Source organism: Lepisma saccharinum, chromosome 29 (assembly GCF_977018435.1).
Source record: "Lepisma saccharinum chromosome 29, izLepSacc3.1, whole genome shotgun sequence".
In the NCBI taxonomy this organism is placed as follows: Eukaryota; Metazoa; Arthropoda; class Insecta; order Zygentoma; family Lepismatidae; genus Lepisma; species Lepisma saccharinum.
In genome coordinates this window covers 49,891,915-49,910,759 of record NC_139257.1, presented here as the reverse complement: position 1 = coordinate 49,910,759, position 18,845 = coordinate 49,891,915, and the positions used below count along the sequence as shown (strand labels likewise).

The window sequence follows — 18,845 nt, the reverse complement described above, 5'->3', positions numbered from 1 at the left end:
TGGTAAAATGATGTATTTCAAAATTGTGGTCTAAATATGGGCTACTAGTGGCAATATCACAAGAAGCAATTAAAATTTAAAAGAATATTCATTTATAGCTATAACATTACAAAATTCATATTTATGAATAATCTTTTGTTTTGAAAATCACGCTGAATGGGAAAAATCGAAATTAACAAAAACATCCAAATATTTGTTGAGAATGTGATCTCAGCATTACACCTCATCATAGCCCACATTTAGATCATCACGCTATTTTTCTTCTTCAATTTATTTTCGCTCTCTGTGGTACATATTTCACAAACAAATCATGGCATTATAAAAGCCCACTAGCTTAGATGATGAACTGCAATCAACGACCATGCTTGTGGCATGAAAAACCTTTATGTAGAAAATTATTTTGAAAATGCAACATGCAATGAGCAACATTTTATCATCAATTCTTGCTGTAAGGAGCGGAGACTTAGTACTTACTACAGTACATCTGTCCCTCCCCGATCGCTTAGTGGTAACGTCCTCGCCATGTAATCAAGGTGTCCCGGGTTCGATACCCGGTAGAGGCACAGTGGTTCGGATCCTACCTTAAACTGTAAGTCCAGTCCTGATTAGCCTATCTGTGCATAAAGTGGACATAAAACCCAGCTCAATCAATCAATCTTTTTTGCTCATTTTCCTTTCTGTTCTATTGCCTTTCTTCTTAGCATGATTGTTGAAGGTGCAGGAACTCATAAATTCTAATGGGTTCTATTGGTTTCCGCTGTAGGACCGGAACCTCTTTCCTCGCACAATTTAAATTCGGTCCAAGGTGCTTATTGTTTCATTTCAATAGGAACTTGAACCGGATTTAAAGTCATCCGAAAAAAGGTTCATCCGGAGGAAAGATTCCTGTACCGAATTGAAATACTTTTCAGATAAAAATGATCCTTACGGTCCAGAACCCATTTACGCTCGCTGATTTTCTCTCCTGGACCGGAATTGAATTTATTTAAAATTCCTGGACCTTTAACAACCCTGCATTTTAGTTTCATCTTTCCTGTATCTTAAAAAATCTGGAATATTGAGCCTCTGGGCAGTGGCGTCGCGTGCGGTTCGCATACGGGTGTTCACAATAATATTTTTGTACTGAATGCAGATTTACTCCTCTCCCTTGTAACTTCATCTTCAATTGAAAAAGTGAGAATAACAGTTCAATTTGTTTTCAACAATTTCCCCCCAAAATCACGCTATATTTGAAGTAATGCAAGAAGGACCTAGGGGAAATTGTCCCTCTCCCCCTTAAGATCCGCCAGGTTTAGCGAATTGTCGCTAAAGTTTGCAACTATGTAGCACAGGCCTTTTCGAGTCCCCCTAGACATGCCTTCTACATGCTGCACTCTGGTGCCGAACGTTAGAAGTATTGTTCTTGCATCAGTGTTCGCACAGTGAAGTGAACATGTTCGGGGTATAGTGGCCAACAGGCTCTTAGCTGTCAGCTCTATGCAACACGCACAGCAATTGTGTTCAACGCCCTCTGTGGAACACCGTACGAGTCAGTGTTACCAACTATCTAGAGAAGTTATCAGACGTGAAAGAAGTCGTGTCAGAGTAAATTGTGTGGATATACTCGTACATCAAGCATAGTATTCTTTGGAATAAATATACGTATGTGTGTGTGTGTGTGTGCATTTAATATGTACGTAATTTAAGACATATACACGAGTGTTCACGTGCTCATGCGAACATTATCAAGCGACGCACCTGCCTCTGGATCATTTGGCGAAATGGAAAGACACGTTAAATGAGTATATTCCTTTCCTTCGCTTTCAGACATGTTGCAGACCAGGAATACTGGAACGCCGCGTCTTACGAGACACTGAAGAGGGAATTCGCATGGCAGAGGAAGCAGATCAACCACCTGGCCCACATCCCGGAGGAGGATATTGTTGGCGCTCGTTTTCCATTCCTCCAGTTGCCTGGCAGCCACTATTACCAGCTCCTGAGGGACAACGAATTCCTCTACGACTGCTCCTGGCCAACCCAAAAATTCATTAACCCGCCTCTTTGGCCATACACTTTGGATTATCCAAGCAAACAGGTATTTATTTCTCGGCAGTGCTGTTTAATTTAACTGTTTTCGTCGTTGGTTCTTAGGTGAATTTTACAGCCCGCCTTTATGTTAGTGACATATTCTACAGTGTGTTTCAAAAGTCGCGCAACCCAAATTTGAAAATTTATATCATGAAAACCTTAAGAGATATTTACACCTGGGTTTCTGCATTATAAAGCCTCGTCCATTGAGGGACAATTTCGCACCAGGTGTGCATTTATTTCAATATCGTCCGAATGGACAGTGCTACTGAGGAAAGAAACTGGTGTTCAATAGAGTATGAATTTCTCCACATGTTGCAAGTGAAAGTGTTTTTTAAAGTTGATTATTAAGATAGATAAGATGTTTGAAAAATATGATGAATAAGAATTTTCAGAAACCCATGTATTCCTTATGGGGAATCAACCTCAACTTAAAGTTACGGCTAATCAAATGGGAGTTTCGACATTTCCGTCTGTTAATTACTACTTCGGTCTGTCCTTTTTCCGTTGATATATTTTTCTATGCCATCGGAAGTTTGATATTCCAAAGAGAACAAATAAAATAATACTTCCATAAGAGCAATGTATTTCTCCTTGCCTCCTGCGGCCATCCTGGCAGTGTTACCAAACGTGGTGCATATAAAACAGCTAAATTTCACCGTAAACTGAGTAAAAACTTGCAAGGAGCTAGATTTACGAAACTGGATAAAGTGCCTGCTGGGGTAATTTTAGGTGTCAAATGGGTGTGGGTGAGGGGGCGCTGTCTTTACCGTTAGCTTTAAAGTGATGGCAATTTGTTCTCAGTTTTCACCGTCTAGATCTGGCGGCATCACCCATATCAATAATCCAGTGATGGTCGTATGAAATCGAAAACAAGGTATTCCCGGATAACAATATTACGTCCTCTTCACGTCAGCCAAGGTGCTTTAAAGAAAAAGTAGCTGGGGAGATAAGAGAGAGTGGGGCGACGTAGCCAATATAACAATATCACGTCACGTGCAAGATATATACTTATGACAGAAGTTGTCTATGTAAGCCGGAGCCACTGGTGCCATCATAGTGGGGCAGGGGGCGGGTGCCACAGTTCACAGCCAAACGACTTCACGAAAGAGCCAGATCTGGCTCCAAAAGGAAGAAGCTGGCAACAGTGATCGGCAGCTGCCGAAGAGAGAAGGACCTAGAGGAAATTGTCCCTCTCCCTCTTAACATTATCAGTTCATTCCATACAGAACAAGGGCGCCCGCAGGATTTTTTCTCAGGGGAGGCAGAGTCATAGAAACATTTATTATTATTATTATTATTATTATTATTAGTTACTACTACTACATAGAATTGAAATTGGATAGAAAATACTTTGGCGGTGTATACAAGTTCAGACTCGAATCTACTATTTAGATAGAAACTGGATTCGCTTTGCTTCCTTTCAATAAGCATCTAGAGTGCGCGTCAAATCTCCTGCATATAGCGATAGCCAATAGCAGCGCACTGCAGCGGTGCCATGTCGAAATCTCACACGGAAAAGAGACAGTGTGGTTGAGCGAAACGCCTTGTCATGAAACTAGGCAACGCCGCACGTTTGTGATTCGCTGGTGCTGTTCAGCAGTTCAAGGCCATATGCAGGAGATTTGACGCGCACTTTAGCCTATCACTTTATTGATGAACGAAAATTTTTGTTTGTCTTTTTGTACTTTTTCACAATGCACATATCAATCAGAGCCAGAGACCATTTAATCTACTGTCCTTCCGGGTACCTCTAATCCATGTTTTTACATTCCGAAGGGTACTACTGTAAAATAATAATAACGATAATAATAATGATAATAATAATAATAATAATACTTGCAGAAAACAATATTTTTTTGTTATAAAATATCGATACAATTTCACCATTCGAATTACATTTACTCTTTCCAGAAATCTCTGGGGGGGGGGCTTGATACAGAACATTATATAAATTAATAACTGGCGGAATGCATTGTTAAAATTTTTCCAGGAATGAATTTTTGAATGAGAAATATATATATATATAAGAAATTATTGAAGGGTCATAATTAGACCAATATTGGTTATTTGTAGCATTTGATGGGTTTATGACTGGCGATTTTGTGGGTTGAGTAAAAAAGTGTCATTTTAGGGACATATCTCTGTAGCTGGCAACACTAGCAGGTCAAAATTTTGTCAATAAGTAGTTATATGTATGTATTGATAAATTATTCCTCTCATTTGAAATTTAGTTTCTGTACAGTTTCTTCGAAGTATAACTTATAAAACATATTTCTTCAGAGGTGTATATTCCAGGCTATCTCGGCTACCTGCAAAGCCCAGGCTCGGAAGAGAAGAAAAAATCTGTCGAAAAATGTGCATAAAATTGTTCATTTCAATAAGAAGCTGATTGCATTTCAGGAGTTGGTACACTTATTTCTTAGGAGTTGGCAATATTGCCCGCTTTCTTTGAAATCCGCAGGGGACTGTGTGAGTTGAACTTGGCAGTCTTGCTTCTATGATGCCGTTATTGTTTCGAACTCATTGTTACCAGCGTGGCATCTTCCCAACAATGGGGAATTTTGGAGCGAAACTATTAGAAAAAAAGGCGTTGCTTTTATGACAGAGAAATTCCCCTCTGGGCCAAGAACACCACTTTCCAATGATGATCGAAAAAGGCCTTCCCCCCGTAAATATTTGTCCATTCGAATACTATAATATGATGAGATAGCCCAAGTTTTGAACCCAGTATACGGCACTGATTTATATATATATACATAGAATTTTTCACTTAACGAAGGACTAAGTAAAAACAGTATCACGGTAGAAGAATATTTACTTGATGCAATTTCGCTCTAGCTTAAATAATGACTAAATGTACCTTACTTTCCGGACAACTCTTACATTCGACAGTGACTTATGTATATGCTACATGGAATTATCTGATCCTGTCTTACAGAAGCTATATCCTAATTGTTTAACACTGGAACGTGTATGCAACCATTTGAAAGTTTGTATTTCATGATAACGAATATCTTTACAGGATTGTCTGATTGGCAAATGCCCTAATGGAACGATAGAAGGTGCCTGGGTCTTCCCTATAGTTGTATGGAAAGGTGCCGACAACATGTCTTGTGCCACTGTAGATAGCTGCAAGATGTAAGTACTATTGCATTTTGTGTTTACATACTTCAAAATGTGTTTTTCGTACTTCTAGAACAAGGATCTGCACGTAACTTCTTGCAAGTTAATCACTAGCGTACGTAGGATTTTTATTGACAGGGGAGGGAACTGGAATTCTACATTTGATATTTTCAATTTTTTTTCTAAGGCTGTAGCCCCCATCAGCTCTCCCTTTCGTACGCCAGTGATGTTAATGTTACTAAGAGGAAATACAATGATTATTGTATATTTCTCCTAATGCAACCAACTGTTTTGGCTATTGCAAACTGAAAACTAATATGTTATTTATTATATAAAATTATAATAGTGCAACCCATTGTTTTGTTAGGCTCTCACAATATGAAAATACAATAATGTTTCAATTTATTTACTAAGAAATGTAACAGTTATAATGACTAGGACTAGGATCTTCATGAGTTAGCATATTATTTTGTTAAGGGTGATGTGTTCCCTAAATATGTAGAAATTCATATTATGAAGAAACTAAACTTCTTAAGGTCATATTTTGGGATATTTTAGGATTTTCTGCATGATAGAGCATATTTTGATGGATTTTCGGTCATATTCAGCATATTTTCGCTTTTTCAAGTCATTTTCAAAGTGGATTTGTTCTTACCCCCAGGTTCACACTTTTTTTTTTTTTTTTTTTTTTTTTTACTGCAGCAAAATCTTTTTCATTTTCGTTTAAGAATTTACAGAAAGTATTAATTTCGGATTGCAACTTAGGGCCCATAAAGTGAACTAAAGATAGTACGAATGTGAAAATATCTCAGCATTTAGATACTTATGTTTGAAACAGTCCAGTTATAAGGGCATATTTTTCAAATTATAGTGCATATTTTGTACTATCTTAGGTCATAAGAGCATATTTTATTTTGCATATTTTGGTGACTTTTAGGTCATAAATTTCCTAGCCCTAATAATGACACTTGCTAGTTTTGTGTAAGGGACATGTATATTCAGGTTAATATTAGCAGAACAAGATAAAAAACAGACAGTGAAAAAATAACATATTTTATTGAAAGCTGGGCGGAGGTCCGAATCATACGCATGCATTTCAGCACGATATAGAAAGGTCTGTAACAGAATATATCTGTTTATGGTTTTTCTTCTTTTAGCTTAAGGGGTCCCGGGTTCGGTACGCGCTGGAGGTACAAGTGGTTCGAATCCCACATTAAACTGTAGGTCCAGTCCCGATTAGCCGTCTGGGCATAAAGTGAACTTCAAACAAAATCAAATCAAATCTTCTTTTAGCCATGAAGGCCAAACCTAGCAGCCATGTACAGTCGGATCCGCTAGTATTGTTCGGCAACTTGTCCATGACTATTTTCATTAATTTTCTCCTACGTCCTATATGTTAGTAATAGGAGGAAAACATTAGAACAGCTGTACTTGTATAAAACAATTAATGGTGTTTTAGACAACAGCTCCTTTCTCGGTCAAATTCAATTCAATATAAGAAAACAATAATCTGCCTAATAGAAATATTCTAACTTCTAAAATTTCAAAAACTCAGAAATATAGAAACTCACCAATAAATAGAATGTGTCAAAGTTACAACATCCTTGTTGGAAACAGCCAATGTGTAGATTTTTCACTTCCATTTGACAGATATAAAAGAATAATAGATTCATTGCTATAGAAAACGAAACTCTGATAGAATATAGATTGTTTAATATAAATGTTACCATTTACAGTATGCAATACTTGTGAATTACGTATAAACCTTTTGCCTAAATGTACATAGATAAGTGTATATATGTATATCTCATGTGTTACGTATGTTGTATGTTGTATATTATATGTATTGTACGTGAATGAATGAATATGTGTTTGTATATTTCCATGTAATTTCTATTGTATTAATCAAACACAGTGTACGCCTTCTGTAATTGGAGGTTCAATCCTCTGTAGAAGTACAAAGCATAAATAAATAAATAATGTTTTTAAGCGATGGATTCTTATGTATGCTTGTGCACAAGTTGTCAACAGCTTGTTTTGAGTTTTCTTTCAATTCTTGAAGCTCGTAATGGGTCAATTAATGTGCACGAACATGGCGGTGGACAATTTGCACGGGAATACTCATGGATCTCGCTGTACTTTTCCTGGTTCGTTCAGTGCTTGTATTGTTTTTAATTGTTGACATGAAAAAAACATGGAACAAGTAGCAATAACATGTTCATCAATAGTGTAATTAAATGAAGCACAGACATCTATTAGTTTATATGATTCGAATTAGAAAGAAAATATATGCTAGTTATTATTTATGTAGAAGTAACGGAACTTTGTGGCCATCTGTACATTTTGGGTTATAAATGCACATTTTATTTGGCAAATTTTGAAAAGAATTGGGTTACGAAAATTCTGAACCTAATCATTTTGCATTTATTTAGCGGCATATTTACATAAGTATCTTTTGATAAGTACTTAAATTTTGGTGTCTTCTTGAATGTAACTGATTTACTAATTTGTCAATTTGTTACTGCAGGCCTAAGGACGCCGACGGCATCTTGGAACTGTTCAAAGAGAATTTCCTCAGGCATTATAAGAGCAACAAAGCGCCTTTTGGTGTTTTCCTGCGAGGTGGATGGTTCGAGAAGAGCAGTGTTCATCTACAAGCCTACAGCAAGTAAGTGCAAATTCGTATTCTGTACAACAATGCATTTGGTCAATTAATCCACACCAAATCACGACATAACCCACACATACACTGCAACAGAAATGATGTCTTCGCCCTTCGGTGTAGTGTTTCTTAGATCAATACAAGCAACACATAGACCTTGCCATGCAGGAATGACTACAGAGGGATGGAGCAGATCCCAAAACGTGTAAATTGACACTATATGTTGACTCCAATAACACATAAACGTGCATAGACTGCAAATGATGCACTCGTTGCTGTGTCAGGATACACAAAGGAATGCATAAAAGGGCACATTTATCAGCTGATATTCCGTGGGATACACTAAAATTTCATAATACATCATCACGCTGCTACGCCAAGGGTCCCGGGTTCGAATCCCGCTCGGGCTTGGTTGTTTGTGAATGTCCATTCATCAATGTCATCACTCATCCCCATCTTCGCAAATTAGCGAAGAGGCACAAAACGCAAAGTAAAATAAACTAAATCAATCAATCATAATACCTCATTAATTTACTCCATTTAATACCATATTACTCACCTAAAACTTTAATTGAACAATATCAAAGGGGAAAAGAATATCCTCAACTCATAAATTTTAATAATAACCAAATTTATTTGTGAAAATTACAAATTTATTGAGCATTGCTTACACACTCTCAATGTAAAAAGACAATCTTTATCACATTTCCCACTTTCACCTGAAAGGCTAAACATATTTTCTTCCATCTAGAATGTGGTTGGACTCTTTATCTCACGCTCTTTTTCCCTCATTCTTCTTCCTTCTTCTTTCCTCTTTCTCTCTTCTCCTTTCCACTGTTTCTAACACCTTCTAGATGGAAGAAAATATGTTTAGCTTTTCAGGTGAAAGTACAGTGGACAAGGGAATGCCACCTGCTAGATTGTTCCAGAACAACTTTCTAATAGTCTGGAGGGGAGTAATGTTTGTGTATGTATATCGTCCTGTTTTGTACCTTGTTACATTTGTACTTGGTGCAGAGTCTGAAGAAGACCTTGCTAGAAGGTTGAAACGTTACGTTTAGTTTGTTTTATAATAAAATAAATTTATGCCTTGGTCAGCATATTGAGTTTTTTCATATCATGGAAACAAGGCTTAATGGTGTTATGATTTTAATGACCTGTGGTATACACTTTCAATCCTTCTTAGGTATACTGTTTTTTCTCTGTCTTCTAATGTCCACAGTCCTACAATCATCAGTATCATTCCATCTGCCTCAATTTTCTTTTTGTTCCCCCTTTCGCGTGTTCTGTTTGATGTTGTTAATCTTTTATTTTCACTGTGCGAATTAAGCTTTTAGGGGGAGGGATGTCCACTCAGTGGCGTAGTTGTGATTTCATTTTGGGGTTAGGGTTTTTTGGGTAAGCAAATTTGTATATGTTACTACATATTACTTTGCAGTTCTCAGAACCTTAAAACACTGGTTCTAACCTAGTACATAAATCTTTGCTCGTAATTTAGAAACAGTATGTTTATATTCTGAGAAAGCCTAAACTCATACACCAAAAGAGCTATCGAACTAATAATAGAGAAAACTTCATATTTCTATTCAAGTTCAAACTTAACGTCAATCTAACCAACCAGCACGTTTTTTGTGAACACTTTAATATGGATATCAGTGGCGTGTGCTGAGTCAAAACCTGGACTAATTCCCTACACCTGGTCCTAGGATGAAGGGAGAAAACTAGGCTCATTTTTGACATCTTCAAAGAAGTCACGATGCCATCACAACGGTAGTCAGGTTGCCAACTTCTACGAATTCAGGTTGAGTAGTGGGTTTTGTGCTATGGACAGCGCGAGAAAGGAAGAGCATCCCCTCAAGCAGCTTTGCTACACTTAAAACTTGCTTAACATGAGCATATGAGTTTTTGGGCAAGTGTGGAATCTTGTCTAATTCAAGATTTTTGTAAAAATGCCCTCGGGAATTTTTCAGAAACGAAGAGCTCTCTTAGATTGATTTGTTTATACTTAAAACTTGCTCAACATGTTCATTTGTTTAAGTGTAGCACCTGCCTAACCCAAAGAGTTTTGTAATTCGGAAAGTATTAACTCTCCTCAAGCAGATTTACAAAAATTGCATCAGTTTGTCTATAAACTTGTATCCATACCCACTTATACATATTTACTTCAGGTTTAAGTTCAATTGGATACCATTCAATTTGATTATCTAATATTAAAACAATGCAATATGCAGAGCCTACCTCTAGAATTGGTCTGTGTTTGCATGTTCCTTCCCCCTCTGCGTCAGTGTGTGGAATTCCCGAGACGGTAGTATTGATTTTTTTCCTCAGCGCGAGTATTTACAGAAATTCCTGAATATTGCATCAGCCAGTTATGTGAGACTGACTGAGGGGAACAGACGTGTTGATACAGTGCTTCTCATACTTACTGGTTTAAATTCATATTGAACAATATAAAATCTGCTATTTGTTGTAATCCACTCATATTTAGAGTCAAGCTTATATTTGTCCCAGCCTGTTATACATAACAAGGTTATTGCTATTCAAGATATGCATGTTCGTGCAGGTATTTGCGCCGGGTCAGTGTGAATGATTTTCCACTTGTGGGCTATTGGTTTTACATTTGAATCCCAGGAAATTTTATATAAATACCAAAGCCAGAAATATTAAGTGTATACACACCTACACACATACACGCACATACAAATCACAGTGCTGAACCCAACTGATATTTTTTATCCAGTATAAAGTTTTGAATTGAAACCCAGGAAATTGTATATAATAAACAACAACAAAAATGCCGAATCAAAAATATTGTAATCAATGCAATAAAAATATATTTAGCTCTAATTGGGCCAGACATCAAAAAATTTGTAATCCGGACAAATACAAAACTCCCACAAAAATTTGCCCCAAATGCAATAGAAAATATAACATGGAATATTTCACATATAAACATAAAGATACTTGCTCTGCATTGCCCTCTCAACCATCCACATCTGCTCAGAAAAGAAGGCACGAAGCACCTGTTAATACCAGAGCAGCAAAACAGCTACGCCATGCACCTATCCGTAGCAGTTTTAATGCCCAACTTAGGGATTACCGGTTTGTATCAGAGCCAAGATGCGGCATTGAGAATTTCTTGAACAATATAAATTCTGATCTACAGGCAATTCTCAATGCACAAAATGGCTCTTATAAGCTCTTCCTCAAATTGTTTGTACAATATAAGAAACCAAATGGCACAAAATTTACACAGCCCCACGTAACAGAAACTGTACCGGTATATTCAAATGCAATTTCAGACACAATAATAGGCAATTTGATAGATCAATTAAATATCAAACACTCTGAATTTGCGGCAAAAGAGTCAGGATGGAGCCTATGCGGTTCATCACACAAGCTCTATGTTAATATTTCTGAATTCACTCCATTACAAGGATCTACTTATGTGCCTTTGCCTGCTAATATCAAAAACAAAAGAGCCGTGGTCAATATAAAAAACGCCGACCAGAAATGCTTTTTGTGGTGTATATTAGCTGCTTTGTATCCAGTTTCAAAGGATCCTCAGAGAATAACTTATTACAAACAGCATGAACACGATTTTGATGATGTAATGGAGGGTTTGGAATATCCAATGTCTGTAGAGAATATTGATAAATTTGAAAAAAAGGCCAGACACATCAATGGCAAACAATTATCTATTAATGTATTTATTTGTTCCACTGGCAATTGCCCGATATCACCTCTCAGAATCAGTACAATTGATGATGAATCTGCTATTCCGATTGATCTGCTTTTAATTGAAGGAGATGATACATACCATTATACTCTGATACATAATCTTGAAGCTATAGTCAGAACACAACTAGACAAATCTAATAGAATATTTAAGTTGTGCAGAAGATGTTTAACTGTATTTGATGGTCGAAAAATGGTAAATGGTGTTTGTGAAAAAAATGCAGAAATTGCTAAAAACAAGTTAATTGAGCATCTGAAATACTGTGGCAATCATAAACCTGTTCATATGGTGATGCCCAATCCAAGTGAAAATTGCAAATTCAAAAAGTATGAAGCCTTGTTGGAACACCCAGCATTTATTGTCTATGATTTTGAATCGAATCTCAAATCTCTTGCATTCTGTAGCCCAGATCCAGAAGAATCTTCAAGTACACCATACCAGCTACATGAACCTTCCAGTTTTTGTTATGTAGTTGTACGGGATGGTGTTGTTAGTGAGCCATACTTATACAAGGGACCAAATGCCATCAAAATATTTGCACATATAATAGAAAATGTGTGCCGTGACATAGCATCTAACATCTTATTAATATCAAAGCCTATGTTGCCTTTAACAGAGGAACAGATTGAGGATTTCAACAATGCAGAAAAATGCCCGGTATGTGATTCTGAATTTTCAGATAAAAATATCAAGGTGAAACACCATTCTCATACAGATGGTCGATATAAACAGGCCCTGTGTAGTAGCTGTAATATTAAGATCAAGAGACCAAAATTTATCCCCATATTCTGCCATGGAGCATCCAATTATGATTTCCATCATCTGATCAGGTACGAGGGGTTTGACAAGCAGAATTTAAATATTTTAGCTGAAAATGATGAAAAATATATATCTATTAGCAAAATAATTAAAGTTGATGGTGTTCCTATTCACATAAGATTTCTTGATTCTTACAGATTTTTACCTGCTAGCCTGGCTACACTGGCCTCTCAATTATCTGATGATGACTTGAAAATCACACGTGCAATGTTTCCAAATCTGGACCTGAAATTAATTAGGCGGAAGGGTGTATATCCATATGACTATGTTACAGATTTTTCTAAATTTGATGAGTGTTCCCTGCCACCGCAAGAAGCATTTTACAGCAAAATCAGAGGATCTGGAATCACTGATGAAGATTATCACCATGCCAAGTTGATGTGGAACAATTTAAAATGCAAGACATTTGGTGATTATCACATGGCATATTTAAAACTTGATACGACCCTCTCAGCTGATGTATTTCAGGCATTCAGAAAATCTTCCATGCAAAATTATGGACTGGACCCAGTGTATTTTTACAGTGCCCCGGGTCTAGCATGGTCTGCAATGTTTTTCAACACCAAAAAGCAATTGGATCTGATCCACGATCAAGATATGTATCTGTTTATGGAGAAATGTATAAGAGGTGGGATGGTGCAATGTTCCCAGAGATATGCCAGAGCAAATAACAAATACATGCCTGATTATGATCCAGCACGGCCATCAAATTATATACTTTATGTGGATGCAAACAACCTCTATGGTCACGCCATGATGCAAAAACTGCCATATGCAGGGCTTGAATGGGTTGAAGATTTCAATATTGAGGATCTTCAGGATTTTGATGACAGTGAATATGGCCTCTTCTTAGAGACTGAACTGATATTTCCAGATCATTTACACAACAAATTTTCTGATCTGCCCCCAATTCCCGAGGTTCAGTGCTCACCTGGCTCTAAACAGAGGAAGTTCATGATGACCCTGGAGCCGAAACAGGGATATGTCACATATTACAAAAACCTACAGTTCCTGATGAAACATGGTGTTCAAGTGACCAAAGTTGGCAAAGTTTTGAGGTTCAGGCACTCAGAATGGTTGAAACCTTATATTGATACAAATACGGAGCTTCGAACATCTGCAAAGAGCCAATTTGATAAGGGCTTGTTTAAATTGATGGTGAATTCAGTGTATGGCAAAACAATTGAAAATGTCAGGAAACATACCGATGTTAAAATAATTACTGACCCCAGCCTGAGCAAAAAATTGGTTGCAAAGCCCAACTTCAATTACAGAAGAATTTATGATGAGCACATGGCACTTTTCAACATGATGAAAACAAAAATCAAATTTGATAAACCTATTTATGAAGGGGCTGTGATATTGGAATCGTCCAAATTACATATGTTAATATTATATTATGATGTGCTGAAACCTTTTTATGGTGATCGTGTAAAATTATTGTACATGGACACGGATAGTTTTATTCTTGAAATTCAAACAGAAGATGTTTATCAAGATATGTCACAGCCTGAATTGTTTCAATACTTTGATACCAGTGAACATACAAGAATTCAACCCCACAACAAAAAGGTGCCTGGCAAGTTAAAAGATGAGACACTTGGTGATGTTATTGTGGAATTTGCTGGGTTAAGTGCCAAGATGTATAGTTTTAAAACATGTAGTGCTGTTGTCAAAAAGGCCAAGGGCATTGGCAGAGTTACTGTTGAAAAAGAGCTTGTATTTGAAGATTATAAAAATTGCATCAAATCCCAGAATTCAATCAGAACATCAGAAAATAGAATTCAGAGTGAGAATCACTTGCTGACTAGCAATATTGTAACAAAAGTGGCCCTGGACCCACATGATGACAAGAGATGTATTTTGTCATGTAACATACATACTCTACCTTGGGGGCATTGTGATTTGAAAAATGGGAAACAATGCCCAATTCCAGAGCATGATTTGAAATAAATAAACATGCCTATGAACTTATTTGGGTTCAAGAAACAAGGTATTATGAACCTGCCCACACCACAACCCTCTTCTGATTTACAATCTGTAATGTCTAAACTGAGTGGCTTGTTAATTATTCATCTGAACAGCATACTTACAGATAATGATGAAGAAACAGGTAAAAAATTGTACATATTTAACAATAATTTAAATCATTACCAATTACCTGTAGGTGGGCAATTACAATTTATTACAACCCCCGAGGGTGATGTTAAAATTTCAGTAGGGAGAAATATTTATAGAATCAAGCACTCAAACATGATTTCTGGCACTGTATATACTGTTTCTGCTGGTGACTGCTTATATATTGAGGTCCCTGGATCTTATGACAAGCTTATACCCTTTTTTATAGAATTAAGAATCAGATACTCTATAATAAATAACCAGTAAAACAAAATGCCTAATGATATATTTGGCCATACAAGACATGAAGATCACAGTGATGAGATTCTGATGCTTGATGTCAGAGTCAAGAAATTAAGAAGTGATTTACAAGCTTTACAAACCACACTCAATGCCAGTCTTCAATTAGAAATTACAAATCTGCAATCACAATGCATGGACCCTCTTCTTAAAATTGATTCAGAACTCAAGTTACTGCTTCAGAAATATACTGATCTGGCAACATTGGATAATTTTCAAAGTTTAGAAGAAGCTGTAGCAGCTCTTCAAGCCAAATTTAAGACCCAGGCTAACAACTCTGAGCAATTGAAACAGCAATTAGAGGAACAGATAAATAATGTCCAGACACAGCTCCAAACAATTGTCAAAAGCATAAAATCACAAGAAGATTTTGATCTAGTCATTTCCACTCTAAAAGAACAGATTCAGTCACTCCAGATACCTAACCTGGATCCTCTGAACAATGCCATAGCCGAGGTTAAAGAAAAAATTGAGACACTTGAAAATTTTATGAACAACTTGCCATCTTCTGATGCTTTGAATGCAATAACTCGGAGTGTTGCAAATATTAAGCTGCAACTTGAAACATATGAAGATTTTGGAAAAATTCAAAGTACCATAACCCATCTTGAAGGTACAATAGCAGCAGTGCAAAGTGATTTGGCAAATGTACAAGAAACTCGCCTGCCTGGGATTGTAGATACTCTTGTCAGTGTCCAGCAACAGATCACAAAGCTTGAAAACCTCAACACTGAATCTGAGCTATCTCATTTTCATCACTTGATCGATGATATCCAAACAAAGCTTGAAATTTTACAACAATCAACACCCTCTCAGGCAGATATAGCCCTTCTCCAAAATGCTATGCAAAATGTGGCTGATGCATCTGAATTAAACAATGTAAAATTGGCACTTGAATTTTTACAAAATACAGTATCAAATCTTCCCACATCACAGGAACTTAAAAATATTAAGAGAGCAGTGAATAGGATATTGAAATCAGAAGATATCAAGAATATCCAGACAGAGATCAAACAACTCACTCAGACAGTGGCCACTTTACCAACCAATCAACATATTAATGAACTGCATGCCCTGTTTGAAGATATAAGAAGACAGGTCCATGATCTTACTGCTCAAAATTCAAAATTGGCAGTTGTTGAAAATTTGCAACAAATTGTAGCTAATATCAAGCAACAGCTAGGGACCATGGAATCCAATCAAGCAAATGCTCTGTCTGTTTTTGCCACCCAGCTTCAAGAAATAGTGCAACAATACAAGAGACTTGCTGTGGACATAAAAATCAAGCCAGGCCATGATGATGTTGTTAGAACCATCAATGAGCACCTTGAATCTGTAACAAGCAGATTGCTTACAGCAGAAAAAGAAATAACGGGCATAATCGAGAATCCAAAACATACAGTAATTCTTGAATTGTACAGCATTCCCAACAAAGAATATGATTCTCCATTTACACCAGGTGGCAAAATATATATGCTGTCCCCTGCACAATTTTATTACCAGTTTTTTGTTGGGGGCACATTGAGACCAATCAAGATCAAATATTGGCATCAACCACAGTCACACCACTACCCCACCTTATCAATAACAAATGCTGACAACAAACCAAAAATCACCAGTGTAGAGTTAGAGGATTTTACAGACCCCAATACATTAGAAACAGCCTATACTGAAGATGATGGCACTCTGGAATTTAAAATACAAATAGGGGACAAATTATATTTAGAAAATCCTGTAGTATCAGCTGCTGAACACCCTATAGTTGCAATATTCTTGTTTACATATTATGTCTAGAGAAATTATTGTTGATGAATTACACAGACAAGCCAGACATAATTTTAAGAGACTCCCAGTAGTCACAAAAGGCATAGATGATTTATGGCAGAGCGACCTGATTGAGTTGTCAAGTGGGCAGTTGAAAAACTTAGACAAAATCAACAAGGGCTACAAGTATCTACTCACTGTGATAGACACATTTTCAAAATTTGCCTGGGCTGTGCCACTCAAATCCAAGACTGGAACATGTGTTACAGAAGCCTTCAGGACAATCATCAATCAGAGTGGAAGATCACCGCGCTATTTGCAAACAGATAATGGCAAAGAATTTTATAATTCAGTGTTTCAACAATTTATTAAAAGCCAGGCAATAAAACATTATTCGAGTTACAGTGATCTCAAAGCCTCAATTGTAGAGAGATTCAACAGAACCTTAAAAAATCTTATGTATAAACAATTCACACTTCAAGGTAATTATAAATGGCTTAATATTCTTCCAGAACTTCTACATAAATATAACAACTCGGTCCATTCCACAATCAACATGAAACCCTCCGAGGTAACTTCATCTGATGAGCAAAAATTGATCAGCACTGTTTATTATCCTAGATATCAGCCAACAACAAGAAGGGCCAAATACAGGGTGGGCGATCAAGTAAGAATCAGCAAATATAAGCACTTATTCAAGAGAGGCTTTACGAGAAACTGGAGCACCGAATTATTTACAGTGGTTCAAGTTAAACCCGGGACCCTTAACACTTATATAATAAAAGATCACCGAGGAGAAATTCTCAAAGGCAGGTTCTATGAACAAGAGCTCAGCAAAACTAAACAGCCTGACACATATCTCATAGAAAAAATTATCCGCAGAAAAGGCAACAAGTTACTTGTCAAATGGCTGGGTCATCCGGAAAACAGCTGGATCGATGCAGACAAAGTGATAATATGAGCACCTGGGATGTTATAAAAAGGCTGCCAGAACCTGAACAGCAGAATAAGATAAATGGAGTGCTGCTACCTGATAATATTAGGTGTCTTATTGTTGGGCCATCTGCTTGTGGTAAAACTACTCTAATGGTTGATAATTTTTTATTGGCACCCAACTGGTTAGACTGGAAAAACAGGCACTTGTATGTTTTCTCAAAGAGCTTGGAACAATTAAAATATCAGCAGCTGATGAAGCTATATGATGGATTGGATATAGCCACTTTTGAACCAGATGTTAAGCCACTCCATGAATGTCTCGATAATTCTGTTGTTGTGTTTGATGACATTATACTGGATAATCAAAACAAGGTTAGAAATTTCTTTACACAGGGCCGACACAAAAACATTGACTGCTTCTACCTTGCACAGACTTTTTCTAAAATACCGAAGCAGCTGATCCGAGACAACAGCAATTTTATATGTGTGTTTCATCAAGATCATACCAACCTCAAACACATACATGATGAATATGTAGGTGGGGACTTGAGCTACAATGATTTTTCCAAGTTTTGCAGCAAGTGCTGGAACCAGGACAGTTATGGGTTTGTCACAATTGATATGACAAGAACACCTAATAGTGGCAAATACAGAAATAAAATCAACGATTTTCTAGACGTTGAGACATAAATAAACAACCATGAAACGACCAGTCATTGATGATCTTAAGTTAAGAGATTATCTTGTAAAAAGATTTAAGGGATGGAAATCAGAGAACCGTGGAATTTATGAAAAACACAAGCAAACAGAACAGCCTGTCATTGATGCTATTAATAATTTAGGTAAGAATATCAAAACTGTTACAGAGCAAAATCAAGATTTGATCACGGAGCTTGTACCTGTAGCTGCTAGGAACATATTAGATTATCCATTCACCCCACTTTCCAGTATTCATACACCTAGTCCTGTTGCTCCTCGAAGAATTGAAGCTACTCTGGATCCTATTGAATTGGGTCTTCTTGCTCAAAAATATTTAACCACACCTAAAGACAACAAAGATGAGGTGTTTGGCTTATATGCCGACACAGAGCTTGATGGCAGCATTATTCATAGAATCGGTAATTTCAGAGTAACTTTTATGGGAGATGATATAATTGTATATTCAGAATCTCGTCTCGGAGAAAAAGGTGCTTTTGTTAAGTACCCCGGCACACCTGGATTGTGGGAACTGATGACTAGGAAAAGGCCTGGCAGCTATACAGATCAAGATTATGAACATTACAAAGAAATATTAATAAAATCAGATGCTCTATA

The 18,845-nt window shown here is 36.8% G+C and overlaps 1 protein-coding gene across 1 annotated transcript in view; it reads left to right on the top strand.

Annotated features, from left to right (window-relative positions):
- The window catches only part of LOC145981486 (chitin deacetylase 8-like), a 47,295-nt gene that overhangs the window by 21,872 nt on the left and 6,578 nt on the right, over window positions 1-18,845 (top strand). The window contains exons 3-5 of the mRNA XM_083114716.1: window positions 1,807-2,074; window positions 5,093-5,208; window positions 7,721-7,861. Of these exons, the coding sequence (XP_082970842.1) occupies window positions 1,807-2,074; window positions 5,093-5,208; window positions 7,721-7,861 (525 nt within the window). The remainder of the gene's footprint in view (window positions 1-1,806; window positions 2,075-5,092; window positions 5,209-7,720; window positions 7,862-18,845) is intronic.